This window comes from Peromyscus eremicus, chromosome 8b (assembly GCF_949786415.1).
Source record: "Peromyscus eremicus chromosome 8b, PerEre_H2_v1, whole genome shotgun sequence".
Classification (NCBI taxonomy): Eukaryota; Metazoa; Chordata; class Mammalia; order Rodentia; family Cricetidae; genus Peromyscus; species Peromyscus eremicus.
The window spans coordinates 48,398,043-48,416,102 of record NC_081424.1 but is presented as its reverse complement, the minus strand read 5'-3'; the positions used below and the strand labels follow the sequence as shown (position 1 = coordinate 48,416,102).

Here is an 18,060-nt window from a genome sequence, read left to right as displayed (position 1 = left end):
AGCACTCGGGAGGCAGAGCCAGGCGGATCTCTGTGAGTTCGAGGCCAGCCTGGACTACCAAGTGAGTTCCAGGAAAGGCGCAAAGCTACACAGAGAAACCCTGTCTCGAAAAACAAAAAAAAAAACAAAAAAAAAAAAAAAAAAAAAAAATTATTTGCTGTGTGTGATAGTGTGTGTTGTATGCATTCATGGGTGTGTGCACCCACCTGCGTGTGAACACACCCGTGTATGTGCATGTGGAGGTCAGAGGTCAATGTCTGATGTTTTCTGCCATTCTCCTCCACCTTATTTTTGAGACAAGGTCTCTAAATGACCTAGGAGCTTGTCATTTCAGTAGACTATCTGGCTAGCAAGCCTTCAGAATCCGTCTGTCTCTACCCTCCCAGTGCTGGGATCATAGACATGAGCCAGAGCACCCAGCTCTCTAGGAGGGTGTTGGGGATCCAAATTCTCCTCATGCTTACATACAGAGCAAGCACTTCACTCACTGATCGCCTTCCCGTTTCTCCTTAAGTCTGAATCAAAAGGAGTGGGAAGGAGGTACAATCTGAAGCTACAGACTCAGAAGAAATAACGGGGATTGTATACACGACACTCTCCATTACATACACATATACTCTCCATTACAGCAATATCTGCCCTCAACAATAATGTCAGCCCCAAACCACCCATGTAGGCAGTCTCAAACTTTCTAGTAGCCAGATTGGAAAGAACAAAAGAAAGTGTGTGTGTATATATATGTGTGTGTGTGTGTGTGTGTGTGTGTGTGTGTGTGTGTGTGTGTATGTATATGTATATATATGTTTGTATATTTATACATATATGTGTGTGTATGTATGTATATATAAGTATACATGTGTGCTTAGTCATCAGAGAGTGGCATTATTTGAGAAGGATTAGGAGGTGTGGGCTTGTTGGAGGAAGTGTGTCACTAGGTGTGGGTTTGGAGATTTCCAACACACCTACACACCTGGCCCAGTATTCTCTCTCTCTCTCTCTCTCCCTCTCTGACTTCAGATCTAAGTTACGAATTCAGCATCCTGTGTGCCACTCTGCTCTCTCCACGCCCCTGCCATGATGGTCATGGACTAACCCTTTGACACTGTAAGCAAGTCCCCAATTGAGTGCTTTCTCTTATAAGAGTTGCCTTGGTCATGGTGGCACTTCACAGCAACAGAACAGTGACTAAGACACATGGGAAATGAACTTCCCCCGAGTGAGTTGGCTGGATTTCTAGCTGACAGCATACTGAATGGAAATGCATGGTGGAGATTCTTTTCCGTGAGCTTCAAGAAGCTGACGTCTCCAGGAAGCACATAAGGGATTAGGTCTGGATGGCGGCAAGTTGGACAGCAGCGCATCCATCATGCTGACCCTGATGGAATCCTAATGTGTCTGAACACACTGAGCGGAAATTAGCTTGGCCAGGGAGACACTTGGAGCCAAGCTTTGACAATCATGACGAAATCAACACACTTCATTCAAGTTCACTTGCTGATTCTCTCGGTAGGCCTGGGCAGCAACAGGAAGTACTATAAACCTGGTACACTGCTCCCAGCCAACCAGTAGTCACTGCTCACTGTTTCGAAGTCTGGAAGTCATCATGGGAAGGGCCTGGTGGGGGCCTTCCCTGGGACTGGAGACTCTCGGTTGACGTTCTGGGCATTTCATTTGTTTGTATTTGTTGTACTAGGAACTGAATTTAGGGCCTCAAGCATGCTGTGGAGGGTTCTGAAAAGTCACTTTTAGGGCTTGCTGAGATGGCTCAGAAGGTAAAGGCGGTCACTGCCATGCTTGATGGCTTTAGTTAGATCCCTGTGAAGCACCTGCTGTAAACTGCCCTCTGACCAACACATGCAACACTGTGGCGCGCGCGCACACACACACACACACACACACACACACACACACACTCACACACACTGTAATAACAATCACACAAACTAAATGTAATAACAATAAGTTTTTTTTTTTTTTTTTTTTTTGCCATATTTGGGCTGGAAAGATGGCTCAGTAGTTAAGAGCTGCTCTTGGGGCGGACCTGGGATTGGATCCCAGCACCCACGTCGTACACAGACATACATGCAGGCAAAATATCCTTACACACAAAACAATACAAATACCTTTTTTTTTTTTTGAAAAGGTAAAAAGGCAGGGTGTGTCACTGGCCTAGAACACACCAAGGAGACTAGACTGGCTGACCAGGAAGTCCCAGAGACCTAAACCTCCTCAGCACTGGGATTACAAGCATGTTCCATACTAAACCTGGCTTTTTAAATGTAGGTTGGGGAGGGGGGTGCTGTACTGAAGTCCATAAGCATGTTTACCAACTGAACCATCTCCCCAGTCCTCTTTTTTTTTTTTTTTTTTGAAAAAGGTCTTCCGTACCCCAGGTTAGCCTTGAACTCAATATACAGCTGAAGGGGACCTTGAACAGTTGCTCCAGCTTTTACCTCCCAAGTGTGGAGATCCCAGGCATGCAGCACCAGGCCTGGCTTTATTCTTCTGTTTTAAAGAGATTGAGAAATGAACTTAGAACCAAGAAGTAGTACTAGTGAAATCTAGTTGGTTTTGGCAGGCCTCCATCTAGCACATTCCTGTTGGAAATATACATAAGTCCTGGCGTTTTTTTTTTCTTTTAATTCAAGGCAGCTTCTTTTCTCTGGAGATATTAGGAAAGATGAAAGAAGAGACATGATTGATGTTTGCAAAATACTTAGCGGGCTGCCTGTGAAAAGGGGGATGGGTGTGCTCTGCACAGCCCTCGAAGTCAACCCTGGAACTGGGAGGGCAGTTGGAGGGAGGCAGATTTTCAGGCCTCCTTTTATGGAGAAAACTCCCCAGAAGAGGAGGCTACAGTGGGCAGGGACCTGACATCCCATCCTCACAGCTGTCTTCCACTAAGGCCTCTTGGTCCCAGATTTGACTTTCTGATCTAACAACCACAGGGGTGGTGTGCTAGGCTAACTGCCCCCTCCCACTACCTGGTACCTCCTCATTTGGATAGAGCTCCCCCGCCCCCCCCCCCTTTTTTTCATTTTTAGAGACAAGTTCTCATGCAGCCTAAATTGGCCTGGAATGGGCTAATGTGGCTGAGGATGACCTTGAACTTCTGACCCCTTTTCATTATCTCCTGTGAGCTTCTTTTTTTGTTTGTTTTTGTTTTTTCCAGACAGGGTTTTTCCATGTAGTTTTTGGTGCCTGTCCTGGATCTCGCTCTGTAGAACAGGCTGGCCTTGAACTCACAGAGATCCGCCTGGCTCTACCTCTAGGATTAAAGGCGTGCACCACCATTGCCCAGCTTCCTGTGAGCTTCTTTACAGGCAGATGCCACCATATCCCAATTTAATGTGGCTCTAGCGCTCAAACCCAGGACTTTGTGGATGCTAGATATACACTCCGACTGAGCCACATCCCCAGTTCCTGAAGAGAGAGGCCCTTAAAATGGCAATTAAGCCAAGAATGGTGCCTCTAACCTAGAGAATCCAAGACTAGTCTGGGCTAATAAGTTCAGGGCAACCATGGGGAGAGCCTTTTTCACCCCAAGGCAGGGTTTCTCTGTGCATCTGGCTGTCCTGGAACTCACTTGTACAACAGATTGTCCTCAAACTCACAGAGATCTGTCTGCCTCTGCCTCCCGAGAGCTAGGATTAAAGGTGTGCACCACCACCGCTCAGCTGAGTCTTGTTTTTTCTTTAATTTTTCTTTACTTTTATTTTATGTGTGTTGGTGTTTTGCCTGCATGTATGTTTGTGTGAGAGTGTCAAATCCCCTGGAACCGAGTTATAGACAGCATCGAGTTGCCATGTGGGTGCTGGAAATTGAACCCAGGTCCTCTGGAAGAGCAGTCAGTGCTCTTAACCGCTGAGCCATCTCTCCAGCCCCTGGTTGAGAGTCTTTAACATAAAAATAAAAAAAGCTGGATAAACAGTTTAAAAATGAGGTCACTTAGGGTGGGTTCTCACCCAAACTACCTGGTGTCCTCCTCATGAGAAGAAATTTGGACCCTTAGAGCATCCAGGAGTGTAGGAAGGAAGGACATGTGGGTTGGCCAAAAAGCAGTCACCTGCAAGCCAAGGCGAGGTCTCAGGAGTCATGGAACCTGTTCACCAGACTCTGAGAATGATAAATGTCTGTCTCTATGTCATCTGGTCTACAGCTCTGCCTGAGCAGCCCCAGCAGACTCATACAGTGAGGTAACGGCCACATGTTTGGCACCCGTCTAGTCACGACACACCCATGTGAAGATGCTGGTGGCTCCGTCAAAAACAAAACAAAACAAAGCTAAACAAAAAAAACACTTGCTGTCAAGCCTGGTGACCCGAGTTTGATCTCTGGGACTCTTATGGCAGAAAGAGAATACCAATTCTGGTGACTTCTGTATGAGCACACACACACACACACACACACACACACACACACACACACACACAAGTTTAAACATCTAAAGATACATTAAAGCAGCCATGCATTGTAGTGCATTGTAGTCTTTAATCTCATCACTTGGGTGGCCGAGGGAGGGAGATTTCTTGAACTCTAGGCCAGCCAGAGTTACAGAGATCCCCATCTTAAAAAACAAGAGCAAAAAGATACACTTATTAGACTTATCATATATTAATTTTTCACCTGAATAACTAATGCTTGTATCATTAACACTAGAGGTCCAAGGACTACTTGACAGTTCTCTACACAGACTTTTTTTTTTTTTTTTTTTTGGTTTTTTGAGACAGGGTTTCTCTGTAGCTTTCGAGCCTGTCCTGGAACTCACTTGGTAGCCCAGGCTGGCCTCGAACTCACAGAGATCCGTCTGGCTCTGTCACCCGAGTGCTGGGATTAAAGGCGTGTGCCACCATTGCCTGGCCTCTACACAGACTTTTGAGCAATTATAGCAATATGAAAAAGACTCAAAAAAGTACAAGCACAAACTAGGATAACCAAAAAAAAAAAAAAAAAAAAAAAAAAAAAAAAAAAAAAAAAAATTTTTTTTTTTTTGAGAAGATCTGGTTGTCCTGGGACTATGTAAACCAAACTGGCCTCAAATGAAGACAATCTTTACGTTGTCATCTATTGATTATCTGTGTGTCTGCTGTGTTTATGTGTAGGTATGCACGTAGAGGACAACTTTGTAGCGTCCGTTCTCTCCTTCAACCTTCACGTGAGTTCCAGGGATTTGAACTCAGGATACCAGGCTTGTGTGGCAATTGCCTTTACCTGCTGAGCCATCTTGCTGGCCCAGAGGCTGAATTTTAAACCAAGAAAATATGTTTTCTTTGCCTAACTGCTGTGGTTGGGATGCTGAACACCCCCCAGGGTAGTGTAATTGGAGGGTACCACATGCTTTTAGGAGTAAGGCTGTAGTGGGAGGGCCTAAAGTTATTGGGGCATATCCCTGAAATGGATTATGGACAACCCCCTTCCTGTTCATTTTGCTTCCGAGCATGAGATGAGCAGCTCATTTCTTCATGTGCTCTGGTCCTGACTATCTGGCACACCTACCTGAAACCCAGAGCAATGGATGCCCAAGTCTTAGACTAAAGCCTATAAAGCAGTAAGCCAAATTGAATTTTTTCTCTTTGTCAGTTAGCTTCCTTGGGGATCTCGTCATAGTGGCAGAAAGCCAGATAACACACTCACTGTGCACCCCCATCACCCCCACAAAGAGCACAGCTCTAAACAGAGCAGCGGGCAGAACTGCAACCTATCGGTAACACTCCTGGGGTCAGCTGACAGGGAAGCCATGGCTTCTGTCCACATCTTTTCCATCCGTTCTTCTTTTTAGTCCCAATCTTTCAGGAGCTCAACAGAACACACATACTAGAGAGCCACGTGACACCTTGTGGCTACCCTCATTTATAAAGCCGTTAACCTGGTTCTTCATGCCTAGATGACTCCGAAGTAAGTTATTATTCAACAATATGTCCCCTTCAGGAGCCTTTTATCCAATTAAAATTAAAGCTGCAGATCCAGAAACTAACTTTTCATGTCAGGTTAAGAAAAAAACCACCGAAATCATTTTCTAAATAGGCATAATGACATTTTAAGCACCTGCCCAGGGATGCTCAGGTGTCTGCATTAGCTAATCCTCTGTGGTTTACAGCCCAAAGGAGTAATACTGACATGAGTCAGGCATCAGAGATAGATGAGCATACTCATTTTACAGATAGGAATGTGCAGCTATAAAGGGCTGCAGTCAAATGAAGGTCACATATGCCCGCGAGTGTGTGCGTGCGCGTGTGCAATTAAACACCCTCACCTGAGTTTTACTCCTCTAATATCAAGTAATCTAGAAAGAGGATGAAGAAACAGAACACAGTGGCATGCACCTATAGCCGCAGCACTTGGGGCGCTGAGACAGGAGGATTGCCTGGGCTATTCCAACACCAGCAGGGTGCAGGAAATGACTCTAAGTGAGTTTCCAGGATTGCACACCCAAGGACTTTCACTTGAACTCACTCAAGGTTTACTTTGTGTTAGCACTCTACAGTTCTCAAAACGCCAACACAGTTGGACAGCGCTTGAGAAAAATGCCATGCAACGTTAATGGATAGGAAACCCAGAGCACATACTGCGAGGAGGAGGCATTCCCTTTGTCTGCAGAGCATTTCTAGGAATCCTTGTTCACTCATGGACAAGTCTGGATGGTGTTGCAAGTTTCCAGGCAATATCAGATGCCAGCCAACTGTAAGTGTAGTGGGTGGCTGTTTGTGCCATGCCCTGAAGCCACGCCCCTAGCAAAGGAGCAGGTAGCTATTAGATATCTGCCCCTGCGGCATGGCCGCTGGGGGAATCCTAAAGACTAGAGATACACGTAGGCACCGGTGCTGCAGGTAGGCACAGGTCCTTCTTCTTCGTGGATGTTCGGACCAGGGCAGAGCTCTCAGGAGAACAGCATTGGACTGTGCCTCACTTCCCACGATCCTGCTACAATTAATTCCTATTCCCTGTATTGTGAGCTTCCTGTATCGTGAGTTACCCCCCCCCAATAAATTCCTTTAACCGTGGATTGGTCGCGATTTAATCGCATTAGGTAAGCACCTGAAAACCCAGCTGGGCGCTCTGAAAGGGCTCTAGCTTTGTTACTGCACCAAAAGGGAGCATGGCCGAGACCCACAAAGCCAAGGCACTGGCAGTCATGGTGTGTGCACCTACAATGCCAAGCCTGGCAGGCAGAGGCAGGAAGACTACCGTGAGGTTGAGGCCATCCTAGGCTAGATAAGGAGACACTAACAAAAATAAAGCAAAACAGGTTGCCACATTTACCCACAGGAAAGAAGCTGACATAAAGTCTCCTTCACCACCTCCCCATCCCCGAGGAGGTGAGAGGCAGCAGGTGCCAGATGTTAACAACTGGCACCAAGCAAACACAGAGGTGGAATGGAGGATAATGGGGTGGTGGCAGGCAGGTCTTCCTAAAAATAGAAACAAGATTATGTCATAAGCTGAAATAGAAAAGGAATAAAAAAATCATGAAATAGTTCTTCTGAGAAGGGAAAGCAGTCTTTAGCCGAAAAGCAAGTGCAGGGTCATTGTTATAGGGACCAAGGGCAGGTGTTAGTGTGCATACACTCCAGATAAAGTTATTATTACACACCCCAAAGAAGGGAGAATTGCTTTCAATTCTAGAGTGGCTTATCCGTAAGGCAACAGGCTCAAAGGGATGATAATTAGGCAGTGGCCACCTTTGGTCTGTCCATATCCCACAGACATTCAGCACCAGGAATAGGAAAGCTCAAATTCAATACAGCCAGTGACAACATAAATAAGCACCATTACAAAAACGAACTCTCCACAATGCTACAAATTCAGCCATTAAATGATTGAGTACGAGTCTTCCACTTATGCCCGTCCTTGAGGGATAACGTCAAGACGCAGAGAAGTGGGTTACTGTGAAACGAGGACTAGACTCTCCAGAGACCTCTGCCTTCACCATGCCCTGGGGGATGGGGGGTGGGTGAGCTCCCGGCTCAGCAAGTGTAACAGGAATACTACCCTGTTTGCCAGCCTCTTTACCACTCTCTGGTGAATAGGCCATGCACTGGCTCATCTGGCTAATACATTCAAAGTGACAGATGCCAACTACAAAGCACTGGAGGACAAATGCCACTGTCACTGCTGCTGTGTAAATGCCCTCAGCTCTGGGTGTGCAAACAGTGTAAGACCTATGTGCAGAACAGTGGCTGAAATCATGGGTAGAGCACCCCTGTTCTTTTACTCACACACATGTGACCAGGAAGATGGAGACATGGCATTTTTGCTACATAGACTCTGCAAAAAGGCAAATCTCAAGAGAAGAAATAGAGACAGCTCAGGGTGTACTCCAAGGTAGGGTCCCTACCAGGGCTCCATGCCAGCACCACAGAAACACCCAGAAATTCCTGCCTTATGAAGGTTACATCCAAATATACTCAGATCTGAGATACCACTGGACTACCTGTATGGGGTATGGGGTTCTTTAGACATTTTGTTTAGCAACTAGTTAGAGCAGCATCAATAGAAATAGGAAGTTAATAATCCTTCTGTACACCATAAAGATATATTGCTCTCATTGTTAATAAAGAACTGACTGGCCAATAGCTAGGCAGGATTTTCAGGGCAGAGAGAAAACTGGGAAGAAGGGTGGAGTCAAGGGGGACTGAGGAGATGCAGAAGAAGCAGGAGGTGAACATGCCATGTTGGAAAAAGGTACTGCCATGTGGCAGAGCGTAGATAAGAACTATGGGTTAATTTAAGTTGTAAGAGTTAGTTAGTAACAAGCCTGAGCTATCAGCCAAGCATTTAAAATTAATATCAAGTCTCTGTGTGGTTACTGGGGAGCTGGCTGTCTGGATGAAAAACTCTGCCTGCAGTTCTCACTGTGGCCTCCCCAGCCCTCTCCGGGGAAGGTTAGCCTTTCCCAGAAATTGAGCTTTTTTCAGGGTCTTCTGAAGGACAGAGTCTATTTCTTCCCATATCTGACACTCAACATTTGGTGTGTGCCCAAACTTCCCAGGTCAGCCACGGTCCACAGCCTGGGTCTGCTCAGGGAAGCCATGGAATACAGACATGGGTGGGGACAGAATGGGTTTCTATGAAAGCTGGTGTTTCGCCATGTGGCTGGAATGTCCTGAGAGATCACATCTGGAGGAAAGGAAGACAGCAAGCAGTAAGCCTCCAGGAAATGTGTCACAGACTATTAGAGACACCGAGCTCTCAAGATCTTGTGGGGCATGTGCCTGACCCCGTCCCACATGCCTACCCCACAGAACAGCTAGGCCACATAGGAAGCCCCCTTAGGAGCTTACAATATTGACCAATGAGGAAAGGTGCTGGAGGCCAAGCCCGACAACTTGAATATGATGACTGGATTTCACACGATAGAAGGTGAGAACTGACTCCTGTGGGCAGTCCTCTGATTTCCACACACGCACTGTGTCACACACGTGTATACACACACACACACACACACACACACACACACACACACACACTTCCATACATGCACCCTGGCATGTACACACACACATTTCCACATATGCACTGTGGTGTATACACACACACACACACACACACACACACACACACACACACACACGATAGATAGACAGACAGACAGATAGACAGACAGACAGACAGATAGATAGATAGATAGATAGATAGATAGAACCCCACAAAACCACTCAAACCTCCACACACTCACAAATAAGTGAGTGTATGGGCAAACATTCACATACACACACAGTAAAAAAATGGAAACAATTGAATTTTTTGAAAAAAGAAGCTCCCTTAGAAAAAGAAGCTCTCTCTGTCTTATTTCAGAGATCTCAAACTGTCCACAAAATATTCCCAAGCCACACTGATTTTACCTCTCTCCTATCTAGTCCCAGTTCTTCTGTCTTGGCTTTCATTCAGGCCTGTCTGGTTTTGACACCACAACCCAATCTTGTCATCTACAAAGTTCACACTCAAGAAACATGCAATCAAATCATATTACTAAAAATATATATATATATTAAAAAAAAGAATCTCATGATGTTTTCAGGAAGCTTGTGATCTTGTTCTGGGTCACATTCACAGCTATCCTAGGCTACATGCAGCCAGTGGCCAGCAGATCAGGCTAAGGGGAAACTCTCTCTAGGCAGCTTCTACATGTGCCCTGCATGGGGACAGTGCAGTGGGTAATTGCCAGTTCAGGACTAATCACCTTGGTTCAAGTCTCAGGAGTATTGCCTAGCCCACGACATTGTCATGACTACTGCTGCTGCTGATGCAGCTAGATAGGCAGGCAGGAACACTTGCTTAGAATCCACGAGACCATGACTTCTAACCCTAACGTGACGTCACAAGGGTTGGTGCTCACTGCTCTCAGTTCTGCTAATAAGCATCTCACTTCTTGTACTGCTGTGCATAAACCTGGGCCTTGCACACTACAGACAAGTGCTCCGAACACTGGGCTTCGTTCAGCCCTAGTCCTGATGCTGATATATCTGGAGTCCAAATTCCCTTCTGTCCTCAGGTGTTATGCTGCCCTTGATCTCAGAGAGCTGCCCCACCTGAACTGTGAGCCGCTCTCTCCTCTCATAGCCTCTTCTTACCCTTATGTTCTGTTGTGTTTAATCCTCCACTGACTGCCTTCCTGTGTCCCCGGTTGGGAAGTATCAGAAGTAGAAAACCTAGTCTTCGTGATGAACTTCCCTGAAGCACCCGAGCCACATGACTTCAGTGGAGTTTTTAAAAAGTCACCGGACAGCTGTGGGGGTGGCACAGTCCATAAAATTCCCGAGTTGGATTCCCAGAACCCACTAAGACAGCCAGGCCACAGTGGCACAAACTTGTAATCTCTGCTCGAGAGGCAGATCCCTGGGGACTGCTGGTCAACCAGCCAAGCCTATTTGAAAAGCTTCAGGCCAGTGAGAGATCCTGTCTGAGAAAACAAAGAGGCTGGCTCCTGAGCGTGTCCTCTGGCCTCCACTCGTACAAACATGCACCTGTACACACACAACCTTACCCACAGAGGCACACCAGCCACTATTTGGTTTAATTGAAAATGAACGTGGAAAGGACAAAGGCCTGGCCTTGGGAATTTGATTTGGGTCCTCTCCAGCTGTCTGGTGGGTATTATTATTTGAAACTTTCACACTAGGTCAGGTGAAATACTCCGTCTCTGAGACTGTGTGTGCATTTCTAACTTTATATGGTGTCTGTGGTAATATATAAAGATCAGTGTTCCCACCAACTTCAAAGCAGCTCCCGGCTTGACGCAGCACTGTGGGGGCACAGGAGAGGAGAAACGGGTTCCATGTGTTCCAAGAATCTCATCCGGCAAGGCGATGCCCGACCCTTTCATCTGTCTCTTATTTATATTGCTCATAGGAGCCAAGTTACTACATGTCAAACCCTCCCTGAATATATCTTTTAAAAATTACGTTTATTTATTTGTATACCTTGCTTGTGCGTGCGTGCGTGCGTGCGTGCGTGCGTGTGTGCGTGCGTGCATGCGTAGCCCGGAGGACCATTTTCACGTGTCAGTTTAGTCTTTCTATCACATAGGTCCTGGGCACTGAATTCAGATTGGCAGGCTTGGTAGCAATCACCTTTACCTGCTTAGTAGCTCAATGACTCCACTCTATCTTGAATTGAATGGACCATGACCCCAATGCTCCTCCCCCATGAACCAACATGGAAGCAACACTTTGGCGAAAGATCCTCCTGCCCAGTGACACTTCCCCACCGCCACACTCCAGAGCTGGAAGCCATGAAGCACATCACAGTTTAGGCAAAGAGCGGCATGCACCTGCCAGGAAATCTGTGTGGGGGACATAAGCTTATTCTCTAGAGTGATGCTGAACTGTTACTTTAATTTTTAATTCAGGGAGGTGTTGGGCCCTCACTCTTCTAAAGCAAACATGACTTTAGTATTTCCAATGAGAACTCCCATCTGACATCATGCATGGATAAGGGACAATGATTTAAACAAACACAAACAAACAAAAAAACCATTAAGATTTCCATTAAGAAAGAGAACGTGATGTCAACCCTCGAGTACAGGGGCTACTCAAGTCGTCCTCTGATCTGACTGGGGGCAAATCCACCTTGCAAGCAGGAGCAGGCAGGAGCAGGGAGAAGAGTCATGTGACCCTTCTCCAACTCCTCATAAGAGGTCACATACAACTGCAGAAAGCACCGCCTCCTTTGCCTCCCCCCCCCCCCACATAGCCCAAGGTCATGGGTGGAGCAAAACCACTACCCAAAGAGTCAGTTAAATATCTCCTTTTGAGACCAGCTGACTGGATTGTTGGCATCATCCACCATGAGACAGTACGGTAGTGTTTTCTGTTGACAGTCTGTGACAACCTAGTTCATGGTTCACTGCAAGCATGCTCATAGTGTCCTGCCAAAGCCAGCCTGGCCTGCAAGGACCGCTTACCGTCTTCAACAATGACTTCTTCCTCCTGCCCATCCTGATTTCCCTCTTGGACGTGGTCATCTCCTTGTTCAGCTACGCCATTGACAGCAGACAGCTGACCATTCTTCTGTAGGAGCTGTGGGGAAGACAAAGTCATAGAAAGGTGAGCTCCCAGGAATCCAATTGATGAGAGAGAGGAGGGATTCTGCAGGTGAGGGACATCAAGATCATGATGGGAGGACGTGCAGAGATGACCGGCCACACTAGTGGAAGCCCATGAACTGTGGACTGGTGGCTGTGGAGCCCCCATGGGACTGGACTAGGCCCTCTGGACACGGAAGATGGTTGTTTGGCTCGAACTGTTTGGGGGGCACCCAGGCAAGAGGATCGGGATCTGTCCCTGTGCATGGGTAGGCTTCTGGGAATCCGGTGCCTATGGTGTGACACCTTGCACAGCCTTGGTGCAGTGGGAAGGGGCTTGGACCTGCCTAGGCTCAGTGTGCTGGGCTCTCCTGACTCCCCATGGGAGACCTTGATTTGGGGGATGTGGGGATGCGGGGTGGCTTGGGAGAGAGGGCTGGAGGTGGGAGCAGGGAGGAGGGGGGAATTTGTGGGTGGTATGTGGAGTGAGTAGAACATTTCTTAATAAAGAAAAATGAAAAAAAAAAAAACAAAAGGTGAGCTCAGTTCACCTGTCCAAGTTAAAAACAATGCTTCACTTTCAGAGTATAAACTATGAACTGGAGGAATACAGAGAAATGGAGGCTCCATGATGAAGAAGATGTAAGTTCTATATTCATCTTCAGCAACCGTGTAGAGTACACGATGTTCTAACACCAAAAGGTGGACCCTGGTATGTGAAGTGTGTGCACACATCTGTCCACTCCTTCTTTTGTGCATTCACTAGTCAAGATCCCGTTGCAGAAACTACAGTGAAGAGCTCAGGTGAGTCTTACTACACTGAGCTTACAGACCAGCATGGAAGCCAGACTTTTCTCGTCCCTTTCTTTTCACGCTTCCTTGTAGTGGTGGGGATCCAGGGCCTTGGTATGTATGCTAGGGAAGAAATCTATCGTCTCTGACCCCTAAAAATATGTTTTTCCTATAAAATAATATCTCAGTGTCTTTGGTTTTAAAAATCCACACCCACACTATATCCTATTCTTCCCCTGAGCATCTCTCTTTCTACTAATGCCTATTCCTAAATCTGTTCAAATGCCTTTTAATACAGCCCAACTTTTGAGCTGGAAAGATGGATCCGTGGATAATGGCACTTCCCGCCAAGTCTGTTCACCAAGTTTGATGTCTGGTAGATGGAGAAAACCAAGCCCCACAAGCTGTCCTTTGACCTCCCATGCCACACCTCACACACATACAACACATAGGTATGTTCACCAGCACACGCAAATAAATGTTAAAATTTTAAAAAAGGGAGCCGGGCGGTGGTGGCGCACGCCTTTAATCCCAGCACCTTTAATCCCAGCACTCGGGAGGCAGAGCCAGGCGGATCTCTGTGAGTTCGAGGCCAGCCTGGGCTACCAAGTGAGTTCCAGGAGAGGCACAAAGCTACACAGAGAAACCCTGTCTCGAAAAACCAAAAAAAAAAAAAAAAAAAATTTTAAAAAAGGGCTGGGCACTCGAGAGACAGCTTAGGTTAAGAATACCGACTGCTTTTACAGAGGGCCATGTTTGCTCCAGGTACCCACGTGGGGACGCACAACCATCTAGAACTCCAGTTGCAGAGGATCTGATGCCTTCTTCTGGCCTCCAAGGGGACAAGGCACACATGGTACACATAAATACATGCAGGCAAAACACCCGCATACATAAAATAAAGTAAATCTATTTTAAAAATGATAAGATCCAACTCTGCTTTTTAAAACTAAACAAATAAAACCATGTTTCTTTGTGACTAGATACAGGTTAAGAAAAATAACTGAGCTTGATAAACAGTAAGGCATCCTTTGGTTAGAACTGATGTTTACATTTTAATTAGTTATGTGTCTGGGTGTTTTGCCTGCATGTATGTCTGTGCAACATACACATGCAGTGCCCAAGAAGGGCAGAAGAGGACATCAGATCCTCTGGAACTGGAGATACAGATGATTGTGAACCTCCACGTGGGTTCTGCGAATCAAACCTGGGTCCTCTAGAACAGCCAGTGCTCTTAACCACAGAGGCATCTCCCCATTCTTCAACATTGATGATTAAATACATAATTACTAAGTGCCACGAAGCAGTCACATGCTGAGCAAATGACAGTGACAGGGGAATCCTAGGCCAGGCAGGGAGTGTCTAGGGCTTTAGCTGAGAACTAGGTTCTCCTGGCAAGGACTGTGTGAGAAGGACCTGGGGACCCAGAAAAGGGAGGTGAGGGGGCTGTGAGGCGTCACAGCTGTTGTTCCCACAGCCCAGAAAACAACTGTTCTTTTTCTTTAAAAAGATTGCTATGGGCTGGAGAGATGGCTCAGTGGTTAAGAGCACTGGCTGCTCTTCCAGAGGACCCAGGTTCAATTCCTAGCACCCACATGACAGCTCACAACTGTCTGTAACTCCAGTTCGAGGGGATCCAGCATCCTCACACAGACGTACATGCAGGCAAAACACCAAAGCATTTAAAATAAAAATAAATTAGTTTTTAAAAAATATATTACTAAATGTGGGCCAGGGTGTGTAAAGGGTTTGCCATGCAAGCTTGATAACCCAAATTTGAACCTATAACTCATGGGGAAAAAAAAGTACCAGCCATCAGCAGGAGTGGTGGTTCAGTTCCAGTCTAAGACCTGAGTTAGTTTGGATCCCCAGACCCTATTCAAAAGACAGGTGTGGTGACATAGGTCTGTAATCCCAGAGATGGTAAAATGGGAAATAGAGACGGGCAGATCCTTGGAGCTCATGGGCCAGCCTGGACTACTTGGTGAACGCCGAGGGACCCAGTCTCAAGCAAAAGGTGAAAGGTGACTGGGAACTGGAATAGGAAGCTGTCCTCTGACCTTCACATATGTGCCGTGCACATGCGCACACACTAAAAGACAGAGGGAAGGACCAGCCACAAAACCCAGCTCTCCCCTGCCGTCACTGCCCACAGGCCAAAGGCTGGCTCTGGACAAACAGGTACTGATCATTCTTGAAGGTTCCGTGACCTCCAGATCCAGAAAACTGGAGGTGTGCTGACCTGATTTCACCATGCTATTCCAGATTCCCAGCAAAGCCCTTCACCCTCTTTGCTCTTCCCCTGAAATAACACCCCATACTGACACTGGAGACGGAACAGTCAGCTTCAAAATGCCCATGCTGAGTCCAGTTATTACACGCGATACTCAGATTACAGCTCCACTTCAAGGCTTCGATTACCAAAATATGAAAGATGGGAATTTTAAATGAAAGCTAAAGATAAGGCGGGGGTGGGGGGTGGGGTGCTGTCACCATAAGGCCCATCAGCAAAAAAAAAAAAAAAAAAAAAAAAGCCAGCACATTTTAACTGGCTAGCACTAGAATGAGGCACAGGTTGGATTGCACTGAATTAGCAATATGAAAGGCAGGGTGGGGGCGTGGGGGCAGAATCGCACGTTTAGGTGGGTTCCGTGGTAACTCGATGACTCTTAGACTCTATCTTGATGTGTTAGGTGTGGTGGTCCAAACCTGCAATATCAGGCACTTGGGAGGGGGAAAGAGGCAGGAGGATTAGGGGTTCAAAACCACCCTGGGCGACTTGAGACACTACAAAAACTAAGAGTTGACGTTGGAAATTAAACAGAGATCACCTTAATAACTCCACCTTTAACACTGTAATAAACATTAGGTTAATTGTAAACTGTAAACAAAGCTAATTGTTTTCTTCCTCCTCCTCCTTTAATTGGCTGGTATTTGAAAGACAGTCTCACTAGGCAGGCCACACTGGCCTCAAACGAAAGAGATCCATCTGCCTCTGCCTCCCAAGTAAGTGCTGGGATTAAAGGCATAGAGCACGATGCCTGACTCATCACATTTATTTATTAGCATGTGCCTTAACCTTCTTTAAAATCATGTTTATGCATGTATGGGTATATACACATCAGTGGGGTGCCCTCAGGTCCCACAGGCCTCTGATCCTCTGAATCTGGAGTTACAGGTGGTTGTGAGCAGTCCTCCCTCCATGGGTGCTGGGAGCCGAACCTGGGTCCTCTGCCAGAGCAGTACATTCTCATAACCACTGAACCACCTCTCCAAATCCAGCACTTGCCTTTTTCAACCACAAAACTGGAGCGTACACACTGGTTCCACACACTGGAGAAGCGTTTCTTCTCTAAACCTTTCTATCAGTCTCCTTTAATCCGTATCTGTGACTCACAGGGCCACAGACGACAGGATTTACACTCAGCTCATGCCAAGACAGGAAGAGGTGGGCCCAGATGAGGTTCAGCGGTATCCAGAGTTCAGGGAGGAAGGTAATTTTGAAATTCAAGGTTTTCAATGAAGAAAGAAGGAAATCTGTAGCCCATTTTTCTCTCTGAAGCTTCCTTACTCAACTTTATCCACACATCTTGGGTTTAGTATTAGAGATACATTTATTTCTTTTGAGACAAAAATTGGAATAGAAAGACACAGCCCTCACCCCATAAGCACAATGAGTACCAGAAACTCAATCTTCCCACTGGATTTGCGCTTCAAAAAGCAAAGACGCCTCCTCTGACCGAATCAAAACCCTAAGTGTTTTCAAGCTCATATCCTCTGGGGGGGTCAGCCAGAGTTTATCCCAGTAAAGTATTACCACATTACAACAGAGCAGCACTGAAAATAATTGAAACTCTCAAATGCTTCCAGCAACAGCCTCGCCTTCCTCTAGGAACATCCGAGAGCATCCAAGACGGACCGTAAGATGTCTGAGAGTAACTACCAGGCATCTCTCTCTCCTCCCTTCACCACAGAACTTGCCCTAAGTTCTCTGTGCGGAGTATCAAGCCCTTTAATGAATTTCTTAAACAATGGACAAAATCCATGAGGTCTTGGCAGCTGTCAGGATAACGTAGGCAGAGGCAAGGCTGCTGAGGGGAATTACCTCCACTACACGAGCCACGTTCCCACCTTCCATTCTCCCTGCATGGCCCACACAGGCGGGAGTGGTCCAGCATCAGTCACAGCAGAGGAGGCGGCTCCAACCCCTGTAACTCACCCAACCTCCAATGGCAGAAATTACGTGCACAACTGATCAGAATTAAAACAACAATAACAACAAACAAACAAACAAAAACCAGAAAACAGGATGATGATCTGTGTGTGGTGCAGGGAGAGAAGCCAAGGCCTTGAGCATAGTAGACAATTGTTTACTGAATGAAAAAAAAAAGAAAGAAAGAAATGGGAAGGACATGATTGCTCCTAGGTATTGTGAAGAAAGTTTATTGTAGATAAAAGGGAAAGCATAGCCAGAGGCAGAGACATGGGAGAGTTCAGAGTGAACCTGACCCTGAGCCATGTGACGAGATGGAGGAAGAGAGGAAAAGGGAGAGGGGAACCGGTGCAGCAGCCAAGGGGGCAAAAGCTTAGGGGAGAAAAAGGGGGGCTTATCAAAATGGCTGGGTTATATGGGGAAGGGCCCTTAGGGGAAGGGAGGCCAGGCCCTGGGCTGGAGAAGTTTACGGTAGGGAGCTGGGTATGCCAGCCAGAAGGACCCTGTAACACGTCAGGACTGAGGGATGCTG

The 18,060-nt window shown here is 46.6% G+C and overlaps 1 protein-coding gene across 1 annotated transcript in view; it reads right to left on the bottom strand.

Annotated features, from left to right (window-relative positions):
* Positions 1-18,060, bottom strand: part of Akap12 (A-kinase anchoring protein 12) — a 94,472-nt gene that overhangs the window by 32,251 nt on the left and 44,161 nt on the right. Inside the window, exon 2 of the mRNA XM_059272783.1 lies at positions 12,404-12,518. Coding sequence (XP_059128766.1) covers positions 12,404-12,518 — 115 coding nt within the window. The remainder of the gene's footprint in view (positions 1-12,403; positions 12,519-18,060) is intronic.